At 46.8% G+C, this 23,635-nt stretch overlaps 1 protein-coding gene across 1 annotated transcript in view; it reads right to left on the bottom strand.

The window, feature by feature from the left end:
- SCNN1G (sodium channel epithelial 1 subunit gamma) overlaps positions 1-23,394 on the bottom strand; it is a 31,316-nt gene extending 7,922 nt beyond the window's left edge. Inside the window, exons 1-7 of the mRNA XM_019988399.2 lie at positions 23,298-23,394; positions 19,500-19,837; positions 17,400-17,709; positions 14,081-14,271; positions 12,988-13,091; positions 9,647-9,810; positions 911-1,009 (exon numbers count right to left, since the gene is read on the bottom strand). Coding sequence (XP_019843958.1) covers positions 911-1,009; positions 9,647-9,810; positions 12,988-13,091; positions 14,081-14,271; positions 17,400-17,709; positions 19,500-19,816 — 1,185 coding nt within the window. The 5' untranslated portion in view covers positions 19,817-19,837; positions 23,298-23,394. The remainder of the gene's footprint in view (positions 1-910; positions 1,010-9,646; positions 9,811-12,987; positions 13,092-14,080; positions 14,272-17,399; positions 17,710-19,499; positions 19,838-23,297) is intronic.
- Positions 23,395-23,635: the final 241 nt, after the last annotated feature.

Here is a 23,635-nt window from a genome sequence, read left to right as displayed (position 1 = left end):
TTGTCCCGAGTGTCTTTCCACTGAGCTGACTTTTCTTCTGTCTTAATGTCAGTGTGATTGCATCTCTATTTCTTACAAGCAGACCTTGTCTGACCACTAGTCTCTTTTCATTCAGTGTCTCCACCACCTCTCAGCTCAGCTCTAATAGAAGCTAGAGGATTCAGGGCAGAGGGCGCCTGGTTCTTTTGCTCTGCTGGGTGATTCTCATTTGACTCTCTAGGTGTCCTGGTGGGAGGCAAAGGGCAGACTCGCAAAACAGAAGACAAGGTGTAACAGGTGATCGCACCCAAGGGTCAATGTAGGTAGTAACTAATGGGTGGTGGAGAATGCAGGGAACCAAAGAACGTGTCTCATTTGATAAGGCCACTCTACCCACTGTTTATCCTGTAGGAATACGGGCCCATTGTTACCAGATCTTGTTTTTCAAGAGAAGCTAGAAATCTGGGTTTTCTTATGAAATTCCCCGACTTTTAAACCGGGTGAAAAACCAGGTGGGCAGGTTGGTAGAGGCCTTGGAAACCACCGATTAGCAGTTCCTGATCCAATGCAAACTCCCCTGGTGGCTACTGAGGAGCACACAACTTGTCTAAGGCTGTCAGTGGATAAAAGGCACCCCTTAGCCAGCCCCTCCCAGACTGCCTCCTCCTCCTGTCTCTCATTCCCCAAGGCTGATTTGGAAGCAGGTTTGCCGAGCTGTACGTTCTGTTCCACGCAAACCTCGACTAAGCTCTGGTTACAGGTGGGTTGAAGAGGACTGGAACCAGCCGGCATCATTTGTTCTTGAGATCTTTGGATGAACCCCAGGATTCTCACCACAGTTCCTGGTCCCAGACACACCCCAACCTATGTATAATTCTGTCTCCTGGGTCCAGACCACAGCCTGGGGCTGGGTGCTGTCTCCAGCCTGTACCTGGAGGGAATACGTGGCATTGTAGATGTTCGTGATCTGCACGTCACTCCAGTCCTCCGTGCACTGGCTGTAGGGATCACTCAGCTTGAAGGACTCCGTCTGTAATCACAGCAGCACATATTCAGCCCTGCACCTCTCCAGGACCCAGACAAGGGGCATTGCTAGCAGCTTCTAGGAGCTGAGCAACCACCTACTCATTCATTTAACCAATTTATTTATTGAGCACCTACTAGGAGCTTGATGCTATTCTAGGCACTATGTCACTCAGTTGCTTAGTCATGTCCAACTCTTTGCATCCCCATGGACTAGCCTGCCAGGCTCCTCTGTCCATGGGATTTCCCAGGCAAGAATACTGGGGTGGATTGCCAGGCCCTTCTCCAGGGGATCTTCCCGACCCAGGGATTGAACCTGAGTCTCCCACATATCCTACATTGGCAGTTGGATTCTTTACCACTGAGCCACCAGGGAAGCCCTCTTGTGAGCACTATGGAATCCACAATGATCGAAATAAGTTCCCTGCTTTCCTGGAGCTCACATTCTAATGCAGTAGACAGATGACCAAAAAGCAAATAAATCATTTTGAATAATTTTTTATAGTGATTAATGGAACTAGGTAGAAACTGGAAGGGTTGGGAGGAGGGGACAACCTTTCCAAAGTGATTAGTAAAGACATCTTTGAGAAAAGAACATGTTGGTTGGACATGGAATGGCAGGAAAGAGCTGGACTTGTCAAGAAACATAGGAAGAGGAGTAGGCAGAAGGAGCAGCCAGAGTGGAGGCGGGAGAGGGCCAGGGTGGCTGGACCATGGTAAAAGGGAGAGCTGTTGCTGGAGATGACGTCTGAGAGGGATTTAAGGACAAATTGTGGCAGTCTCCTACACTGCTGAGAAACATGGGTTTGGATTTGATTTTCTGAAGAGTAGTGAGCCACTGAAGAATCCACGGGGATGGGGCAGGAGGGATTAGATGAGCAGTGACTGTGCTGCATGGTATTCTTGTCTCAGCGAAGGACTCATTTCCTACCTTCTTGCCTTTTGGTCCCAGAAGGTGATTTGGAAAAATGGACTTTCTTATAGAGGACCAAAGAATGCCCAGCAGTATAGAATGATACCCTGATCAGAGGAGGTAAGAACATTGCAACTCACTATTTGAAAGCCTTATTAAATTATGTTTTTTATTATGGCTTACACATTTGATTCTAGCTTAATATTTGTCACTATAAAGGAACAATCCAGACAAGACAATTAGGGGAAAAGAAGGATAATGTCTCCCAAGGGGGAGCAAATATAGAATATAAATTGTGACCAACTCACAGCTAGGATTTGGTGTGTGTGTGTATGTGTGTGTACAAAGTTGTTTTTTTTTTTTTTTGAGATGGGGAGGGTAAAGGGCAAATGGATGTCAGATTTATGGGAGGGAAGAAAACTCCTGAAAAGTGGCTGAATAGAGAGAAAGATAGTTGGGGGTGGGTGGGGTGAGGGGGAAAGAAATCAAGAAGTTTGGTGCAGATAGAAACTGTAGCCATCTCAAAGGGCTACGATCTCTTTCTGTTTGTATTGTAATTCATCTGTTGATCCATTAGTCTTCCTCAATTAACTGCAAGAACCTCCAGGGCAAAAGACAGGGCTCATTTTAAAACATTTAAACAGAAGAAGCAAAGAGGAAAGTAATCATCTGATTTCCTCCCTTCCCCTGGGCACCTACTTCAACAGGTCAGATTTCCATCCTGAGACCCAGACAAAAAGATTCACATGTTCCCTTGCCCTACGATATCCTTTTCTCATTCATAATAAAGAGTGTGTCTTTCCGTGTCAGTATAGAATAAACAGACTTACTTCATTCCTCTAAGAGCTGGGGAACAAAGAGATTCGGAGCTTCTAGTACATGCCAGGGCTAGGCTGGGAAATGGGCACAAGATGCCAAGCAGTGGCTTCCCTCAGGGCACTTTCACCCAATGCTACCCTCTAAGCTTCTCCAAGCTGCACACTCCCAATCAGGTGTCCCTTGGAGCCCCCAGGTCCTGCTAAACTGGCCACAGAGCCTCGAGTGTCAGCCCTGGGCTCTATTTGCCTGCAGGGAGCGTTCAGTACCCTGAAATCTAGAGGAGAGGGTCTGTCCACACAGGTAAGCCCTATGCAGTTGGCAAAGGCAGCTGTGGCTCCTTCTACTTTGAGAACCAGCCTGAAGACCACTTCCAGGAAACTGATTGTGAGAAAATCATTAACATCGTGATTTTTATGCTTTTTGAGTATTCAATGGCCCTTTACTCTGAATGATGCTTATCAAACTCAGAGCTCCTGGATTATTCAGGCTGTTTCCTAAAACACCTGGGCTGGGGCAGGTAGGGCAAGCAGCCTTTTTAGAGTGGAATAGATGTCTTCAGCTTCTCGGAGCCTCAGTCAGAGGAACCTGGACAGAGCCCTGGCTTTCTCTCACTCTCTCTCCCCCTTACTCCCTCATGTTTCATTTCCGCTTTTCCCTGTCAGCTTTCCAGAACTGCTGACATGGGCAGGGTGGGGAAACATTTTGGCTTCTGTCCTGATCCCTAGGGACCCCAAAATGAAAATGAATATATGTGTGTGTGTGAGAGAGCGAGAGTGTGTGAAGTTTAAACAGATGGATAGATAGGTGTGTGGTATGCATGCACACACAGGTGTGTGTGGGTGTGATTAGGCGTATGTGTGCACATGTGTTGTATGTGGGTGTATGGGGAAACAGACTCATTTTTCTCAAACCAGGTCCTATCTGCTTCCTTCTGAAAATTCTGGGGGAGGAGGGAAGTCAGACAGGAATCCTTAGCTCACCCCTGTAAAGTCTGAACTGTGTCAGAGAAACACCCAAGGGCAACAGGAAACCCTAGATGGAGTTATGGGTGCTTTGACTCTCTTTTCTTTTGTTTTGTTTTTATATTGTAATAAGTTATGAAATAATTCCTAGATGCTAATAAATTATAAGAATTTGTGTTCCTAATCAGTGGAGGAAAAAGAACTATTCAACATATGAAGTTAGGACTACTTGTTAAGAATTTGGAGGAAGTAATAAATCCTATCTCAATTTCAAATCCTTCAGAGATAGAAATTCTAGTGGGTTAAACTTTTAAATGAAATAATGAAATATTAGCTGAATAAATATGCACCAGGGAAAAATAAATGTATCAAAAACAATAAAATTCAAGGTAAAAAGAAAAAATAAAGAAAAGAAATAATGAAATAACTGGAAGGAAATTCAGCTCAGTATCTGATCTCAAGGAGGAAAAATACTCAGTAAACATAATGACTTAAGAAGAAACCGAAGACTTTGACTATGTAAACATCTGATGTTTTGCATGTGAAAAAGGTAGCATAATGAAAACTAAAATGAAAGCACAAACTGGGAAAGATATTTGTAACACATACGGCAAATCATTAGTACTCCTTCTAAATACTATATGGAAGAGAACAATATCTCACTCATAAAGAATGGGGGTGTCAGGAAGGACAAGAAAAATCTCCCCTAATGCTTATTTTTCCATCCTTTCATATCTCTTTTCTTTAAAAAAAAAAAAAAGGTGTATAGTAACAGCCAATATTTTTGGAGCACTCAACACACACCAAGCAGCATGAATCAGCTCAGTGAATTCTCACCAGCCTGTACAGTAATTTACTATCAGCCCTATTTCACAGTGAGGTAACTGAGACACAGAGATCACACGACCAAAGTGCAAAGTTGGGGTTTGGATCCTAGTTGTCTGGCTCCAGAGTCTGAGCCCTTAATTCCTGTTACCAACATGCCTGTGAAAAGAAGAGGGTGCTTTAAGATAGGAATGCACAGTAGGGTTTGCAGTGGCAGTGAAGTCTCGCCCCTCTTCAGGGCCTGGTCCGCAGCCCCCTAGGTGAACTTGTCTTTGCCCACTTCCTCATCTCCCATTCATGATCCAACCTATTGTGCTTTGGTTTCTGTTCCACTCCTTCCACTGAAAACTGTTCTGGCAAAGAACCAGTGACCTCTTGGTTGCAAAACCCAGAAAACAGCTTTTACCCTTAATCTTGCCAGACTGCTCAACTGTGTTTGGCACTCTAGCTAACACCTTCCTTGAAACGATCTTCATTTCTTTGACACCAAGCCTTTCCAGCTTCTGCTGCTACTTTGGTGCCTCTATTTCTCCATTTCCTCTCTGCTCAGCCCTTAAACATCTGTGTTCTGTCTCAGGTCTTGAGTGATGGCATTTATTTCTAAGTCTAGAACTATGTTAGATGCAGCCCACACCCCGCCATTGCCTCTGGATTTTTCTCCTGAGCTCCAGGCTTAGAGCATCTAATCACTGGACGTTTTCAGCCTGATTTCCCAAAGCTACACCTTGGGTATGTGCCAAACTGAAGTGGTCATTTTCTCCCTGAACCCTACTCTTCTTGTATTCCCTAATTCAGAACCTGTACTCCCATTCAACACAATACCCAAGTCAGAACCTAAATATGGATCTAACTTCCCCTGGCCTTTACCCGATGACCTTGGTTGTCAAGCAGTGTTGCTTCCACACTGTAAGATCTCTCAAATCCAGTCACTTCTGCTCATCCCCACAGCCATTGCCTCAGGGAGGGAGTCATAATTTCTTTCTAGTATTACTGTAAATACTTGGCTGCTACTGTAAATACTTGAGCCCCAACTTGCTCAAACTGTGATTTGAATACTCTAGTATTTTGAGTGCGCTTCAAAGTGGTTTTTCGAAATGATTCACTACATTATGAATCATTTTGAAATGAGACTTCAAATCCTTTCTGCAACCCCCTTTGTAATTGCTCTGCCCTTTGTCTGGAGTGGCCCTTCCTGATTCTATTTGCCTGACATTTGTCCTTAAGAAATCATCATCTAGAAAGCCTAGACCAACAGCTTTTGTCCTGGCTCCGGTTCATCCAGCCATCCAAAAATATTTACGGAGGATCTACTATGCTCTAAGAACTGAGCCTGGGAACAGACAGAAATGGTCCCTCTTCCCACAGAGCTTGGACCTGTATTGCAAAGCTGTGTTATCTTCTCTTAAAGGTGAATTTTGAAGGTAGGTACTCTGTTATACCCATCTCTGAATAGCCAGTGCTTTGGACACACAGTCCCTCAATGAATGAAAGAAGATTTGTTAACCAGCTGCCTAACCAACTGATTCCACCAGTTTAACATGCTTCTCAAAAGTAAATAAATAACTACCTAAAAAATAAAGAAGGAAGGACGTCTAGTGTGTTTGGATTTATTCTTAATGACCCTCTGGTGACCTCTCAGTAATCTTTGTTTTTTTCTGTTGTTGTCTTAAATGCTCATAAATCAGAACCAGAGCTGCCTGCCCCTGCTCTGTGGCTTTGATTTTGTACACCTCAAGTTAGGTGTAGCAGAAAACCCACCCATGTCTTTGTTTACCCATCACTGCTAAAGGGAGCATTTGCTTAACAATGTGATGGGCATTCTTAAGCTCAGAGAAGAAAACCAGAGGGCAATTCCCTTGGTTCTCAAACTTTCCCAAGCTCTAAGTTTGCAGACACTGTAACAGGCAGGAGGGAAGAAGAGCACGTGCTGTAAGAATGTGCTGTAAATTCCAGGTGCTTCTTCAAGTACAAAATTGCCAGGGGAACATTGGATCAAAATGCTCACTGTTCTGATCAGGGAGTTTTGTAATCTGCTGGTAAAGAGAGGAATCAGAGACCTAGTTCCTTAAGTAGGAACCTAAAGTCTTTCAAATCACAGTTTGAGCAAGTTGGGGCTCAAGATTTTTTTCCTGGGCCATCAGCATCCACACAGGCCAAGTTGGTACACAACACTTCTCATGTGGAACAAACTGCCCACATTGAACAAAGCCCCTAAGTGACATGGCTCCTTTGAGCGCCGGGGCTCCCAGATGACCATCCCCATGGTTTCTCTTGTCCAAGGTTGCTCTTGAATGGGACATGGCCAGGCATCGAAGCCACAGATCCCAGTTCAGCAACTCTGCTTTCCCAACTTAAATACTACTTCCTCAGGAAAGCGCCCCTTGAACTCTCCACTACCCCCCCCATAAAAGCCCTATTTCAGGCATCTCTGTGGTATGCTCTCATGCATCCTGTATTTATCCTTCTTAGCACCTATGATGATTACAGTTAATCACCTATGTGATTTTTGGTTTGTTATTATAAATTCTCTCTGCTAGACCCAAAGTCTAAAAGGACAGGGACAGTTCTGGGGACACTGATGTAGTTCCAGGATCTAGCACACATGAAGTGCTCAGAAAATGCTTGTTGGATGAATAGATAATGGATAGATATATGCACTCCAGTGCCCGTGATGTGACTTTGTAACACTTCGGAGACAGCATTTACGGCTGTGCTAAAGCTCTGGTGTCATCCTAGCTCTACTTTCTCTGAGGAAGACACACTTTTCTTCTTCTTTCATTCTAAACTACTCAGGTTTCTAAAGCTGAGGTTCCTGAGTTTGCTCTCTCTTGGAATGACCGCTGGGGTCCAGTAAAAATACAGATCCTTGGGCTCATCTCTCAGAGAGATTGATTCAGTAGACCTGATTCTAATGACCAATCTAGTTTGGAGACCACTTCTCTGGAGGAAAAAATTGTGAGGGATGAAGGGTAAGAGGTTTAATTTGGGGCGTTAGTGAAGTGAAAGTTGCTCAGTCTGTCCAGCTCTTTGTGACCCCATGGACTATACAGTCCATGGAATTCTCCAGGCCAGAATACTAGAGAGGGTAATGTTTCCCTTCTCCAGGGGATCTTTCCAACCCAGGGATCAAACCCAGGTCTCCCACATTTCACGCAGATTCCTTACGAGCTGAGTCACAAGGGAAGCCCTTGGAATGTTAAGGTTCGCTATAAACAAAGGCATGAACAAAGGGTCCATAAGGAGAGATTTTTTCCCCTCCATAAATAGGTGAAAAAAATACCACTAAGAATGACTGTCAATTAAACTTATAATAGATGCCATTTTTTCTTAAATTAGCAAAGATTAAACATTGCAAGGAGATCCAACCAGTCCATTTTAAAAGAGATCAGTCCTGGATGTTCTTTGGAAGGACTGATGCTAAAGCTGAAACTCCAGTACTTTGGCCACCTCATGCGAAGAGTTGACTCACTGGAAAAGACTCTGATGCTGGGAGGGATTGGGGGCAGGAGGAGAAGGGGACGACAGAGGATGAGATGGCTGGATGGCATCACTGACTCGATGGACGTGAGTTTGAGTGAACTCCAGGAGTTGGTGATGGACAGGGAGGCCTGGCGTGCTGCAATTCATGGGGTCGCAAAGAGTCAGACGTGACTGAGTGACTGAACTGAACTGAAACGTTGCTTGATATCTGTTTTGGTACAACATCATTGGAGGGCAATTTGGCTAATCTACGTCTTGAATGATATACTTCTAGGAGGTAATTGGATGACTACACATCCCACTGCACTGTTGTTTTTAGTCATACCTGGAAACAAGCTCAAGTGTATCAACAGAGAATTGCTTCAATAACTTACCCACACAATGGGATATTATGTCTTTAAGAAGAATGAGGCAGAATCTATGTGTATTGCTATGGAACTATTTCCAAGCTATACTATCAAGTGAAAAGTGGGGCAGAACAGTATTTTGCATTTGCATAAAAGAAGAAATGATTATAGGACTTCCCTGGTGGATCAGATGGTAAAGCGTCTGCCTACAATGCAGGAGACCCGGGTTCCATCCCTGGGTCAGGAAGCTCCCCTGGAGAAGGAAACGGCAACCCACTCCAGTATTCTTGCCTGGAGAATCCCATGGATGGAGGAGCCTGGTGGGCTACAGCCCATGGGGTTGCAAAGAGTCGGACACGACTGAGCGACTTCACTTTCACTTTCACTTTCACTTTCATACACAGGCTTGAAGAAGACTGTAACACCCTTCTGAGTCATGGAAGCAACAGCCATAGCTGCATGTGAAGGAAGGAGGAGACCAGCAGTTAGGGATAGAGGAGGTGTGTCTGCACAGTAGGATCCTTGTACTGACTTTGTACATATACTCCTTTGAAATAAGTACTTAATAGTTATTGTGGTAGGTAGAATGAGAGACAGAGTCACAGAGTGAGAGAGAGACTGGCATAAAAAAACCCAGGCCTAGAAACAGGAGACTATACAAGCAGTGACGTGACCAGGGGTGTCCTTGGACACCCCTCACCTTGCCCTTCTACTTCCACTGGGCATGGCCAACCCAAGGATTGGAGTCTGCAGCCCAGATGTGCTCCTGGTGACAGGTATGAGTGTTCTCAGCACCCAGTGAGCTCAGAGAAGGTCAAAGACTTGAGAGAAGAGGGGTTCTTGGTACATGAGCTGAAACTGACGGAAGCAGGAGGGACTAAATAGACCTGTGAAGGCCCAGTGACTTTCCAATAGTGGTTTACATGCTCCATTGGCCTGTAGGTGGCCCAGGAAGGTGTAAATCCGCTCCATTTATATCACTGACAAATACATCATTAGTATCTGATGCCTTGCTTCCAGCACAGGTTTCATAAATGTGGATGTCTGTCTCTTGAACAAGGAAGGTTCCTTCAATTCTTATCCTAAATGGTGTCCTGTCATTGTTCATCCATACAGAAGACATAAAGACAGCCCTTAGTGTAACTTAGAGAGTGACCATTTGAGTAATCATTGAAAAACATGAGACTATGCTTCCTCTTAAAACCAATACCCTTTTCTGTAAGTCCCACCTCACTGATTGTCCTTCAATGAAAGCTGTCCTCCTTGCCAAGCAGATGGAAGTCAGAGCGTGCTCTTACCAGGTGCATTCCTATGGAGGTGGCCATGGCCGTCTCAATCTCCGTTCCCACGTCCTCAACGAAGGGGTATTCGTCCTGCCGATGGATAATCACCTTAGCCCCAGTGGAGGACACCAGGAAGGGGTTGTACTCTTCTTCATTTATGTACAGGATGACCTGCAGCCCTGGAAGGACAAGGCAGCCCATTGTGGTCAAAACCCAGGAGAAGATTCCCTGCTCATAGCTTACCTCTCCCACCACTCTGGGAGCCTCAAAACCAAGACCCAGGCATTTCCTACAAGTGAAAAGTGGACAGGAGCAAAATGGGAAGCTCTGTGAGGGGAGCCTGACTTTTCACTGCTCTGTTTCCAGAGCTTAGCTCAAATAGGGTTCAGGAATAGTATCGTTACTGCAGTGTTGCCAAGCACAAGTTTTGCTACCTGGCCTAAGACGTGAACCTCCTTGGGGCTCTTTGAGATGGGAAGTTCTGCTGGGCACCCAAAGGGATGTGCAGGACTGCGGTTGAGATTCCAGTAGTGCATCTGACCACTGCCCTAAATCCTCTCCCTGATCCTACTGTTACACCTGTGTCTAATCTGAGCCGAGCAGCCAGAGGGACCTTTTAAAATCAGGTCACTCCCTTGTCTGAAACTCTTCAGAGGCATCTCATTGCATACACGGGGACACCATAAAATACTGTCCAGAAACCTGCTGCTGCTGCTAAGTCACTTCAGTCATGTCCGAGTCTGTGCGACCCCATAAGACAGCAGCCCATCAGGCTCCCCAGTCCCTGGGATTCTCCAGGCAAGAACACTGGAGTGGGCTGCCATTTCCTTCTCCAATGCATGAAAGTGAAAAGTGAAAGTGACGTCGCTCAGTCGTGTCCGACTCTTAGCGACCCCATGGACTACAGCCCATGAGGCTCCTCCATCCATGGGATTTTCTAGGCAAGAGTACTGGAGTGGGGTGCCATTGCCTTCTCCATCCAGAAACCTGACTAGCTCTCATATGGTGATGCCTTCCTCTTCATCCCACTCTCCCCCTCCATCAGGAAGCTCCAAGCACACTGGTCATCTTTCTGTTTCCAGAGCACACCAAATCCATTTCCTCATTGAGGTCCTCGGACCTGCTAGTGCTCAAATGCTCCTCAATGGACCGTATCATACATCTTCTCCTCTTCAAATAACCCTCATCCCAGAGGCCTTTCTGGACCTCCTTATCTGAAATAAAATTCCCATCTCAACTCAGCCCTTGTGCGGGGTAATTCTTGAGGTATAAACCTAGGATTGATAACCAGATAATGTCTATGTGCTTGTTCATCCATTTATCTGTTTCTCTCCAACAAAATACGAGCTCCTTGAAAGCAGGGATGATATCTGTGTTATTCACCACTGGGTCCCTAAGACTTGGAAGAGAGCCTGAAGTATAGAAGATACTCAAAAATATTTGGTAAACAAATGAGCAAATGAACAGGGCCTATGTGAGTTGAAAGAAGAGAATTTTTAAAATTATTCTGACTTCTTTTTGTTGTTGTTTAGTTGTGTTTGTGGAGAAGGCAATGGCACCCCACTCCAGTACTCTTACCTGGAAAATCCCATGGACTGAGGAGCCTGGTAGGCTGCAGTCCATGAGGTCGCTAAGAGTCGGGCATGACTGAGCGACTTCACTCTCACTTTTCACTTTCATGCACTGGAGAAGGAAATGGCAACCCACTCCATGTTCTTGCCTGGAGAATCCCAGGGATGGGGGAGCCTGGTGGGCTGCCGTCTATGGGGTCACACAGAGTCGGACACGACTGAAGTGACTTAGCAGCAGCAGCAGTTGTGTTTGACTCTTTTCAATCCCATGAACTGTATGTAGCTCACCAGTTTCCTCTGTACTTTACTATCTCCTGGAGTATGCTCAGATTCCTGTCCACTGAGTCAGTGATGCTATCTAACCATCTCATCCTCTGCCGTCCCCTTCTGCCTTTGCCTTTACTCTATCTGTAAGTGAAGGAATCAAAGCCCAGAGTGGGGAAGTGATTTGCTCAAGGTCACACAGCTCAAATGCAGCAGAGACAGGATTGTGCAACAGTTCCCAGACAACTTCTTCCCACTGACGTATGTGCTCTGAGTTATGGTTTCTTGCAGGTGTGGTAAGAACACAGACTGTGCAGTAACAAAGAGGAGGAGTCCAACTGGGTTTTCCTCCATAAGACCTTACCTATCCTTATAGGAGCATATCTATGTATAAAATCGTGTTCAGTTTGCTTAGAATCTTTCAAGATAGACCAATCGGTTGAGTTCCTGTCTTCTCTACAAAAGTCACGATAGTAGAGTAGCAATAATAATAATATTAGAGGTAGTAATTTTTGGTGGTAATAGTAGCAGCAGCAGCAATGGTAGTAACGGCAGTAACAGTAGTAATGACAACCACAACTAGCATTTATTGGGTGCTTAGTATGTGTTATGGACTGAATTGCGTGTCTTTCTGCAGACCACCCTCCACCCTATTTATATGTTGAAGTCTTAATCCCCACTGTGATTGAATTTGGAGAATCAGCCTTAGGCAGGTGATTAAGGTTAAATGAGGTCAGAAGGGTGGACCCTAATCCCATAGGATTGGTGTTCTCATAAGAAGAGGAAGAGACAACACAGCTTTCTCTCTGCATGCCACCAAAGAGAGGCCATGTGAGGACAGAGACAGGTGGCCAACTGCAAGCCAGCAAGAGAGTCCTCACCAGGACCAAATTTGCCAGCAGCTTGACCATGAGTTTCTAAATGTCCATTGTTTAAGCCACCCATCTATAATATTTTGCTAAGGCAGCCCAACCAAATGAATACAGCGTGTGTCAGGTCTTATTAACTGCTTTTCATGTTTTGACTTCTCAATTACCTTGTATTATCAGTACCATTGTTATTCCCACTTTATAAATGAAGGGGAGTAAACTTTCACTGGGCTTCACAGTGAGTGACAGAGTGGGTTTTGGCTCCAAAATCTGTCATCTTAATCAGGATAAAGGTGTGTTGGCCTCTCTAATCTCCTGCTCAGCACGTCTGGATTTAAGTCCATTCTGAAGCTGCCTGCTCGGCATTATTCACTCCAGCTACAATTTTAAACCTGAGTGGTTTCCCCAGGTGAAGAAACACCAGGGTTGTCCCTGCTGCTCTCTCAAAAGCAAAGAGGAGATGTCAAAAAAGAAAACAGATTCTGATAGAGAAGGAAAGAACCGACATGGATGAGAAAAAGTTGTATCCCCAGTTTCTGGCCAGGTTAGGGAGAGCCTGTATCTCTGGAAGGCTTCAAGCACCCCAACTGCCTGCTGTCAGCAAGCTTGTCATTAGAGCACCCCAGGATCCCCTTGATGCAGGTTTTCTTACCAAATTCACTGCCTCCCATGGAGGTGCTGAGGATAGTCTCATTTTGTCTATTGTTGAATGTGTAGCAATTCCCATACATTGGATGGTGGAAAAGCGTGAAGTTCCTACGGTGAAAGAATACAGGTCAGAAAGGGCTGTGCTGGGAACTCCCGTCACGCACCTGAGCTGACATCTCAGTGGGCAGTGCTAACGGGCCAGCTCTCTTCTGTGGACAATGGATGATAGACACAACTTATGTTCCCCATCTTTCCTCCGACAGATGACAAACAAGGCCCCTCGTCCAGTTGACACATGTCGATGTAGAACCACCCTCTGCTTTCCCTTCATCCTCTTAATCCACTCACCTCCTTCTCCATCCTGACTTGGCAGGCTTTGTGCCAATAAATCTGTCCTCACTTCCTCTTCGCTTGAATATCTCAGCCAACACTTGACTTTTTTTTTCCCATTCCGATTCCTAGCAAATGATTCCCAGAAAAGGAATCACATCATGCATATCCTTATACTGACTTTAGAATCCAACCTTCAGGAGACATGATTCTAATCACTCAGTTTTCACAAGGATCAATATACCAACTAACATATAGAAACATTTAGTATTTTAAAAGAATGAAGAAAGCCTTTACAATAAACAGGAACACTTTAGAATGCCCCATGACTTCCTAGTGTCCACCAGGAATCTGGGTGTTATCTTAATGGTAGAAAGGTATGAAAGCTCACGTCTGTCCACAGACCTTCCTGCCCTCCCTTCTTCTCTTCCTGCCTCCTTCCATCTCTCCTTCCTTACTTCCTCTTGACTAGATTGATGGTTCTCACTGGTATGCATGATGGTAATATACAAAGTTATATGTCCACCATCAACTACTCTGTTTTAATAATTTAATGAGTTTAAGGATGTTTTGACGCTAAGTCATCTTCATCTTCCTCACAGACTCTAGAGCTGAGCTCCTGTATAAGTCATTTTCCAAAAGGCAGGGTCAGTGAGAAGAGCACCTGTCACTCCCAAGACTCTAGCTGAGCTGCAGGTGCGTGCAAGGAGCCCAGCACTTAGAGCCCCTGGTCCCTGGAGCTGAGAGAGCAGCCTTCCACTACTGACCTGGCATCGCAGGACACCCCGTCAAAGAAGCAAGTGACCAGCAGCTCGTCAGCAGAGTAGCTCATGTTGATTTTCTTCTCCTGAGACACCTGGGCCATGATGTTCATGTAGTGCAGCTTGTACCACTCCTGGATAGCATTGACCCCTGAGCTGAAGGTGTAGACCGCACAGTCCGATGTGTCATTAGAACACTGTGAAGAGGAGGAGACACCAAGATAAAGCTATGGGCCCTGCCAGGGGCCCTTAGAAGGACTGTGAGCCTAAGGAACTGGACTCTAGATACTCAGGGGAACAGGAGAGATACCTGGGCAAGGATGGGCTTCTTCTCACTTCTGAGACCAGGGACTCAACATCCTCAAGCCTCAAGGACCAAGAAGGGGCTAAGTGAGGAAGGACACAGAGCCTCACTCTCATGAGTCTCTCAGTGAGAACCAAGACCAGCTTCCTCAGAGTCCCCAGATAGCCAGGCTTTTACCAATCATGGCTACTGAGTTCCACCCAACCCTCACCATTTCTTATCAGATCAACAGTCTAAAAATTGAGATTCTAGCCCAGACACTGCCATGACCTCTCTGCAAGACCCTGGGCAAGGCACTCAGTTGAGTCGCTCAGTCGTGTATGACTCTTTGCGACCCCATGGACAGCAGCACACCAGGTTTCCCTGTCCATCACCAGCTCCTGGAGCTTACTCAAACTCATGTCCGTCCAGTTGGTGATGCCATTCAACCATCTCATCCTCTGTCGTCCCCTTCTCCTCCCCACCTCAATCTTTCCCAGCATCAGGGTCTTTTCAAACGAGTCAGTTCTTTGCATTAGGTGGCCAAAGTATTGGGAGTTTCAACTTCAATATCAGTTCTTCCAATGAATATTCAGGACTGATTTCCTTTAGGATTGGCTGGTTTGATTGTTTTGCAGTCCAAGGGACTCTCAAGAGTCTTCTCCAACACCACAGTTTAAAAGCATCAATTTTTCAGTGCTCAGCTTTCTTTATAGTCCAACTCTTATATACATACATGACTACTGGAAAAACCATAGCTTTGACTAGATGGACCTTTTTTGACAAAGTAATGTCTCTGCTTTTTAATATGCCATCTAGTTTGGTCATAACTTTTCCTCCAAGGAGCAAGCATCATTTAATTTCATGGCTGCAGTCACCACCTGCAGTGATTTTGGAGCCCACCAAAATAAAGTCTGTCACTGTTTCCATTGTTTCCCTATCTATTTGCCATAAAGTGATGGGACTGGATGCCATGATCTTAGCTTTCTGAATGTTGAGCTTTAAGCCAACTTTTTCACTCTCCTCTTTCACTTTCATCAAGAGGCTCTTTAGTTTTTCTCCACTTTCTGCCATATAAGGGTAGCGTCATCTGCATACCTATCCTTATTTCACCTGCAAAATGTGATCAAAATACCATACTTCCCCACCTCATATGCTGGTTAGGAAGACCAGCATTCAAAATATATAATAATGGGAGTTCTATAGGTAAACTGTGATATGGCCCAGATGTTCTCATCATACTTATGTGTGTGTGTGCTCAGTCACTCAGTCATGTTCAACTCTGTGACCCCATGGACTGTGGCCTGCCAGGCTCCTCTGTCCATGGAATTCTCCAGGCAAGAACACTGGAGTGGGTTGCCATTCCATTCTCAGGGGATCTTCCCAACCCAGGGATCGAACCCATTTCTCCTGAATTGCAGGCAGATTCTTTACCACTGCATGACCTGAGAAGCCCCTCTCATTTCATCAACAGGGCTTGAAAACTCTCCTAAAAGACAGACACCAAAAGATGAATTTGAGTATCAAGGAGAACTTTATCTTGTGTAAGGACCCAGGAAAACTTCACAAAGGTTCAGTGATTTAGAAAAAGTGCCACTTTCCCCTCAGGATTGGCAAATGGAGCCATCAGGTCTCACAATCAGCAACCAAGACTATGAAGACTGAGTAGCTCTCATCCTGCAGAAACAGCTGGGGCACAGAGAGGAGGGTGATGGTTGAGTGTGGCCAGGAAGGCAATGGAATTCATTTTTGGTAAATGGCTGCTTCTTCAGAGCCCCTTAAATGGGACCAAGAAGGAGAGATGAGAAGTCAGGCTATAGCACCTCATGAAGGCAAGTATTGCTGGGAACACTGTGTGTTTCTGCTGCTCATTTTCTATTTTCTTCCTTCTGGTATCTGCACTCCAATTTTATTTGGTAGAATTTCCTTTCCCTCTTTGGATATAGTCAGCCAAGACTGTCCATCAAGATGCCCTACCCTACATGAGCCATCAGGTGACCCAAACTTGGTCAATCAGATAGTCCCCAGTGGAATTTGAATCAACAATTGAAGCTTATTTAATCCAGCAGCAATATCTGAAATGACTCTTCATCATTTCTTGCCACCAGGATCCCTGAATCTTCCCTAATTTCTGTCCTTTGAGAGGACTCCATGAGCTACTGGTCACCTTCTAAGACAGAGGTCCTCAACCTTTTTGGCACAGGGACTGGTTTCGTGGAAGACAGTTTTTCCACAGATGTTGCCAGTGGGAGTGATGATTCAAGTGATGGGGAGCAGCAGGGAAGCTTTGCTGGCTCACCCACCACTCACCTCCTACTCTGTGGCCGGTTCCTAACAGGCCACCCACCTGATACCAGTTCTAATGGCATTTTTATCTGTTTAAGATCGCCTGGGGGCTTCCCAGGTGGCTCAGTGGTAAAGAATCTGCCTGCCAATGCAGGAGACACAGGGGACGCAGGTTCGATCCCTGGATCAGGAATATCCCTTGAAGGAGGAAATGGCAACCCACTCCAGTATTCTTGCCTGGTAAATCCCATGGAAAGGAGCCTGGCGGGCTATAGTCCACAGGGTTGCAAAGAGTTGAACATGACTGGGCACAGCACACATAATAACGATTGCCTGGATCAGTTTCAGTTGCTTGCAGCTGATTCACCCTGAATGTGTTTCTTTCTGAGGGACTATAGGACTAACAGCAAAGAAGAAACCTCCCTGGACAGGACCCCGCCTCCCCAGACTCATGACCCCGCCTCCCCGGACCCATGACCCCGCCTCCCCATCCCATGACCCCACCTCCCCAGACCCATGATCCCACCTCCCTGGACTCAAGACCCTGCCTCCCCAACCCGTGACCCCGCCTCCCCAGACCCATGACCCCACCTCCCCGGACCCATGATCCCACCTCCCTGGACCTATGACCCCACCCCCCTGGACCCATGACCCCACCTCCCTGGACCCATGACATGCCTCCCCGACCCATGACCTCACCTCCCCGGACCCATAATCCCACCCCAGGCCCGGAAACCGAGAGGATGTGCATCTTACCAGCTGGAATCCCACCACCTCCTTGGAATTGTGGATATGCATGACATCTGATGCCTTGTGAATGATTCTTGCGTTGACTTTCCGCTTCCGTCCCGTGAAGAAGTCCCTGGCCTTGCCTGTATCACCCTTCTCAAAGGCCATCAGTGGGGCTAGGTTGAGGAATTTGGGATCAGTGCCCTTCCTGACTGAACTCCAGGACTGTGCCTCTCGGCGTTTCCGAGACGTAATCTCTGAAAAGCCATACAGGGTCTTCAAGGCTGCTCTGGTCTCCTGTTCCAAGTCAGCTAGGAGGTGGCGCACAGCACTGTACCTGCCAAGGTGGGAAGGAGGAATTGGGATGGGGAAACCCCTCTGGCCCTTTACCATGCTGCTTCCCATTGATGTGCCCATCGCCCCAGCGCCCTTGGCCAAGAAGACCAGGCCATTTAAAAATTTTCTCCTCCAACGTGACCACTGGCTCAAATAAATGGAGACAGGCTCCTGTATGACCCTTGTGTAACTGCCTGTGGCTTCACCTTTGCCATCACTGTCTGCTTGCTCTCGGGGTGTGTTGATGAGTTTGCCCCAACCAGCATTTCTGGAGTGGTGACTGTCAGCTGCCTCCCATAAACCAGCCACAGTGAAGACAAGTAAATAACTGCTAACCAGGAGTCTCCCCAGCAGCAGGCTCTGTTTCCACCTGGCATACTTGCCCCTGCCCACAGGTTCTCCTCAAATCAGTGCTGGGAGGGAGAGGTATTACTGTTACCTTGAAAACCCCCAAGAACACAGAATGATTCAGGAGTTGACTACATGAAGCATAACAACACCATCTTTTCATTTTCACAATACTGAATGGTCCTGACCTCCCTCTTAACTCTCCTTACTCTCTCGCCCCCTTGCTTTACACACAGACCACACAGCATAGTGACTGAACATAGAAACTTCAGAGCCAAACTGCCTGGGTTCCAGTTCCCCATCCTGGTTCTGGATGTGGGACTCTGGACAAGCCATTTAGCCTTTTCATGTCTCAGTTTTCCCATCTGTAAAATGTGATTATTGGCAAGAGTTAACCAGTTTATTCTATCTATCCATCCATTCACATATCTCTATGTGTATGTATGTAAATAATAAATATTATTAATTTTATTAGTGTAATTTTATTTGTTAATATTTCAATCCTCTACCAACATCAGCTGCACGAGGACAAAGACTGTGTCTGAGTTATTCACTTCCAAGCCCCAGAAGGAGGCATAGTGAATGACAACTTGTAGAGGCTGAGTAAGAGATTACGGAACAATTGATGGAGGGAAGAAAGGGTGTGGGGAGGAAGGAAGAAAGGAAGGAAGGAAAGAAAGACTTTGAGGGGGAGGATAAGTTTAGACCTGATTTTGATTTTGAGCTTTGCCATCAACTCATCGAGGACTCTACAAGTTAGTTCCCTTTGAAGGTCTTCTTCCCTTGCTCTTCCCTTCTCCCAGCCCCCACCCCTGCTCTGCCAAATTCTGATCTGCCTCACAGATCAGTTTTCAATAATCCTGAGAAGGATTCCGATGACCCATTTAGAACAGGTCAGGCAACAGACAATTAGGCAGGACGAAGGGATGGTCCTGCCCAGAGCCCAGTGATCTCAATTAGTGGGGCTGGGTTGACTCAGGTGAGGGTTTTGGGCAGCGGAGGTGCTTCTGGAAGTCATCTAGGTGTCACGTCTGAGTCAGCCTCCAGCTCACGCTCAGGGGAGAGTGAGGGTGTGAGCTTGGCGAGCTCAGGGCAAATGGCTAAGCTGGACTCTGTGTGTGTGTGTGTGTGTGTGTGTGTGTGTGTGTGTCTAAGACAGGAGGGATGCTTGTCTATTCCAGACCCAGCTGCCAAGCAGAAGAGTTCCTTGCAGCCTCTCTCACCCTCCTCCCTTCCTTGAGCCAGTCCATCCTCAGAAGTTGCTGATGGATTGAAAATTTGGTACAGATTTTAAACCAGGGAGAGGGCAGTTTACCAACACTGGCAAGAAATTCAAGTTTCTAAACAGTGTGTCTGCAGGCTGGAGTGCGTCACCTTTGGGAGGGGCACTGGCATCTGGAGGGGGCATGACCCCTCCTCCACGTGCCTGCTCTTGCCTCTTACTTGTAAGGGTTGATGTTGCAGATGGTGACCGCAGGAAAATCCAGCTTTTGGAAGTGGACTTTGATGGAGACAGAGACGGTGTAGAAGGATGAGATGAGGAGGGCACACTGCCAGAAAATGAGGGCCACGGCCGTCAGCGTGAAGAGAATCCAGAGCAGGCGCCGGAGGCGGCCACGCGACACCACGATGCGGCGGCAGCCGTGGGTGTTGGTGTTCAGACAGTACCACTGCATCAGCTCTTTGATGTTAGGTGCCTGAGGTCCCGTCACGGGCAGATTCTTCTTGATTTTGGCTTTGATCTTCTCTCCAGGAGCCATGGTGAGGATGGGACAGACAAGCTGGAGGGGCAGAGAAAAAAGGCAAGTGAGTGGGTACAGCCCAGAGGCTGGGCGCTGGGAAACACCAGCTCATGTGTCCCCAAAGGCTGTCTTCCTCTTTCCCTTTGGGCTAGACAGTCTGCTTTCTGAGGCCTTGGCCCTTGCTCCAGGATATTTGCTTTGGGGCCACCACAGCTGCCTCCCTCTCTGCCTGCTTCCCAGGGCAGCCCCCAGGCCAAGCCGTGTGGATGCCGGGGCTGGGTAAGGCTTAACATGAAAATGACTCCATGAGTTTGAAAGACCTTTCTCCTGGGTGCTTGGAACAACCCCACCCCATCAGACTCCACTTCCCTCTTATCAAGCTCCATCGTGAGCTTAGCAGCCGAGGCCTGATTTTATCACCTCCATTAGCCTGCCTTCCTTGAGGGCATCATTCCTACCTCCTCCTGCCCCCCTGGTGCTGACCTCAGCGTCTGGCACAGAGCAAGTGCCTTATGAATCGATTCTAACAGATAAAATCTGCCAAGAGAATTTCCAGGCAGCCACACTAGATCATGTTCAGTCCCTTGCCAGACCAGCCGTAGCTTCCTGAGCTTTTCTCAGCTGATTTACTGCAAGTGGAGTGTTTCTGTTTCACTTCTGTTTCACTTTTTCTCTTTATACTCAATCTCTTAGTGTTTCTAGAGCACCTGATACAATAATACAACAATAGCCTATAAATATTGGCCACTTAATATTTGCCAGGCATTGTGCCAGATTTCCTTTATTCTAACATACCACTGATTTGGAGAATACATTTTGATTTTATAATAGCTTTGTCTGGGGAAGAATGTTGAAAAGCAAATTACCACATTCATCAATATGCACGATGTATATGAATTACAGAAGCTTTACAATGTACAATAACAATCTTTTAAGATATGAACTAAAATAATATATAGTCTCACTCATCTCATAAATGCGTACAGTCTCATTCTTCATATAGAACATACATAATAAATCTCGATCCAAATCTATCTATCTATGTATACTTCAGTTCATGTTTCAACAATGCCATAAGGTAGGCATACTATTATTATCTCCAGGTTACTGAGGAGGAAAATGAGCTCAGAGAGATTGGAGTAACTTGTGCAAAATCACATAGTGGAGGCACTTGGTTGGAATCTTGCAACCTTTATCATCATGGTATATGCCTTGAGGGGACTGGTATTGTGCTGGGTGCTGCCCACTCCTCATGAGTTAATTAGCAGTTCCTGGAACTAAGGATGGGATCCTGAGCTATCTACTTTTCAAATTCTGGGTAGTTAGTACAATCGCTTCCTAACATTGGTATTAGTAAACATGGGCATTGAGGAGGGGTATATGGAAACTCTGTCTCCTGTGCCTACCATAGGTGACAGAGACAAATTAGGATATACTATAATTTGGAGTAGGATATACGGTGTAATCCCCATGCTCCCCCGCACCCCCACCCCACCCCACCCCACCAGAAGGCTTGGGCCTGGGACAAAGACTATAGTTTACCCCATCTTGTTCTTCAGGATTCTGGACTTGAGCACTCACTTTTTCTCTACCCTAAACCCATGGGATATTGTCCAAAATTGGGAGCTTGGGCCAAGCTGGTAAGCCTTCAAGTTTATGGTGTCAGTGAGTTTCAGGTTTATGACAGCAAGGATGCAGAGTGTTGCAAGGGAGATAAGACGTCCAGAGGCAGCCAGCCACTCTAAGCCTTCACAGATGTATATGATCTTGCTGTGGTCTCTGACCTTCAAAATTATGCTATAAACCTCTTGGCAAGAGGAAAGTGATTTATTGTGTTTTATCATTTTAAATGCTGTCCATCCCGACCTCCTCTCTCCCTACAATTCAAAAACAAAAATTTGCAAGAGTTTGTTTTAGAAACCTAGGTCCAGGTACAATTTTGTATCAAATAAAACTGCAATCCAGGGAAGATTTTCTCCTCTGTGAATGTTCCACAGAAACTGTGATTCTGGAAGTTTCTGTCATCAAACCTTCTTGTCCTCTCACTAAATACAACTCCTAGGGTCCCTCTAGCCCATCAGCCCCTTCCCCAGGACTGCTTTGACCCCAGTGGGTCAGCCACCAATGTCAGTGAAACCGCAGGTGAAAGAAGGGAACCCACCTTGCTCATCATAAAACATATACATCTTCACACAAATAATATAATATTTCAACTTCTGAGCAAAGTAAGGTTTGCTACAGAGCAAGGATGTAGCTACATTTAGGTTATATTGCTTGATTAAACATGATGCCCTTGTGGTAGAGTTAGTAACTGACACCCAGCACTCATTCTTCTAAGCACTTTACAAGTATTAGCTGATTTAATTTCTACAACTATTTTCGGCAATAGGCAGCACAATTTTCTCCATGATACAAATGAAACAGAGATGCTGAGCAGTTAAGCAACTTGCCCAAGGTCACACTAGAAAATGGTGGAGTTGCAACTGAAACCAGGAGCCTTGAACTACAAACTACTCCCCAAATAATAATAACAACAGCAACAGCAGCAAGAACAACAAAAATAATACCAGCTTTCATTTATTGATCCTTTACTCTCAAGCTTTTTCCTCAGAGTCTTTTCACGCATTACCTTATTTAATCCTCACTGAGGAGGAAATGGCAACCCACTCCAGTATTCTTGCCTTGGGAAATCCCATGGACAGAGGAGCCTGGCGGGCTACAGTTCATGGGGTCACAAAGAGTTAGACACAACTGAGCTCGAGCAGGCACAGAGAAGAAAACTGAGGTGCAGAGTTTAGGCAACTTGTCCAGTGCCACACAGGTAGAAGGATTAAAATAATTCTCTGGAATTCCGGGGTCCCTCGTGATTCTCTTCTGCACCCCTCTCGCCCATTCCCGACCTCGACTGTCCTCAAAATCTCAGTGATGGAAGCCGAACCTCAGGCTCTGGGCGCCAGATCCGCGCTTCTCACCAGCAACTCTGCAGCCCCTGCCCTCCCCGCGCAGAGAGACCCGGTGCTGTGCCCGAAGCCACGTCTGCTTGAGGGCAGCCAGGGCTGAAGCTGCAGCAGAGAACCCAATCAACTCGCTTCAAGTGTTTGCTGTTTTCTGCAACCACAGTCACCCTAAAGAAAACATTCCAGGGGGTGGAAGGAAAGACCGCGGTCAGGTCCACGCGTCTCACTGAGGCCAGGAAAGGAATGAGCAAGTGCTGGGTGGAGAGACTGGGCGGGGCGCAGCCCCGAACCCCTGGACCCAGTTTCTGAATAAATCAGAAACGCCTCCGGCTCTAGCTCTGCCTCCCCGGCCACCGTGTGGGCAGACAGCAGAGCGCTAGACCGAATGGATGTATTTGGGAAAGAGTCCGAGCATCCCCGGTACCCGAAGGCAGCCCCGGGCTGATGATGCACACTCCGCGTCTACCGCCCGACCAAAGTCCGGAAGCTCACCGCGGCCGCTCCGGGGCCTGAAACTCCCGACCCAACTCGGCTGGGCTCACCTCACTCGGGTCGGAAGTGTCTGCGGTTAGCGTGTGCGCGATCCGAGTACGCTCCGTTCCGCTCCTCTTACAGCGAGAGCATCCCGCAGCCGCAGCAGCCAAGGCTCTTGTGGGCTGGGCCCCGCCCCCATAGGGCCCCGCCCCCATAGGGCCCCGCCCCCCACCTGCCCAGGTGTATTTCCCCAGCGGCCGGGGGGACTTGCGGCATCCCAGAGTCGGCAACGATTCTGCAGCGCCCCCTGCCATCCCGAGGGCGCTCTGCGTCCCAGCCCGTCCCGCTCCGTGCTTCCAGGCGGTACGGCGCTGTGCCTGCTGCCGCCCTGAGGCCACACTGGATC

This window comes from Bos indicus, chromosome 25 (assembly GCF_029378745.1).
Source record: "Bos indicus isolate NIAB-ARS_2022 breed Sahiwal x Tharparkar chromosome 25, NIAB-ARS_B.indTharparkar_mat_pri_1.0, whole genome shotgun sequence".
NCBI classification, from domain to species: Eukaryota; Metazoa; Chordata; class Mammalia; order Artiodactyla; family Bovidae; genus Bos; species Bos indicus.
This window is presented reverse-complemented; position numbering and strand designations above follow the sequence as displayed.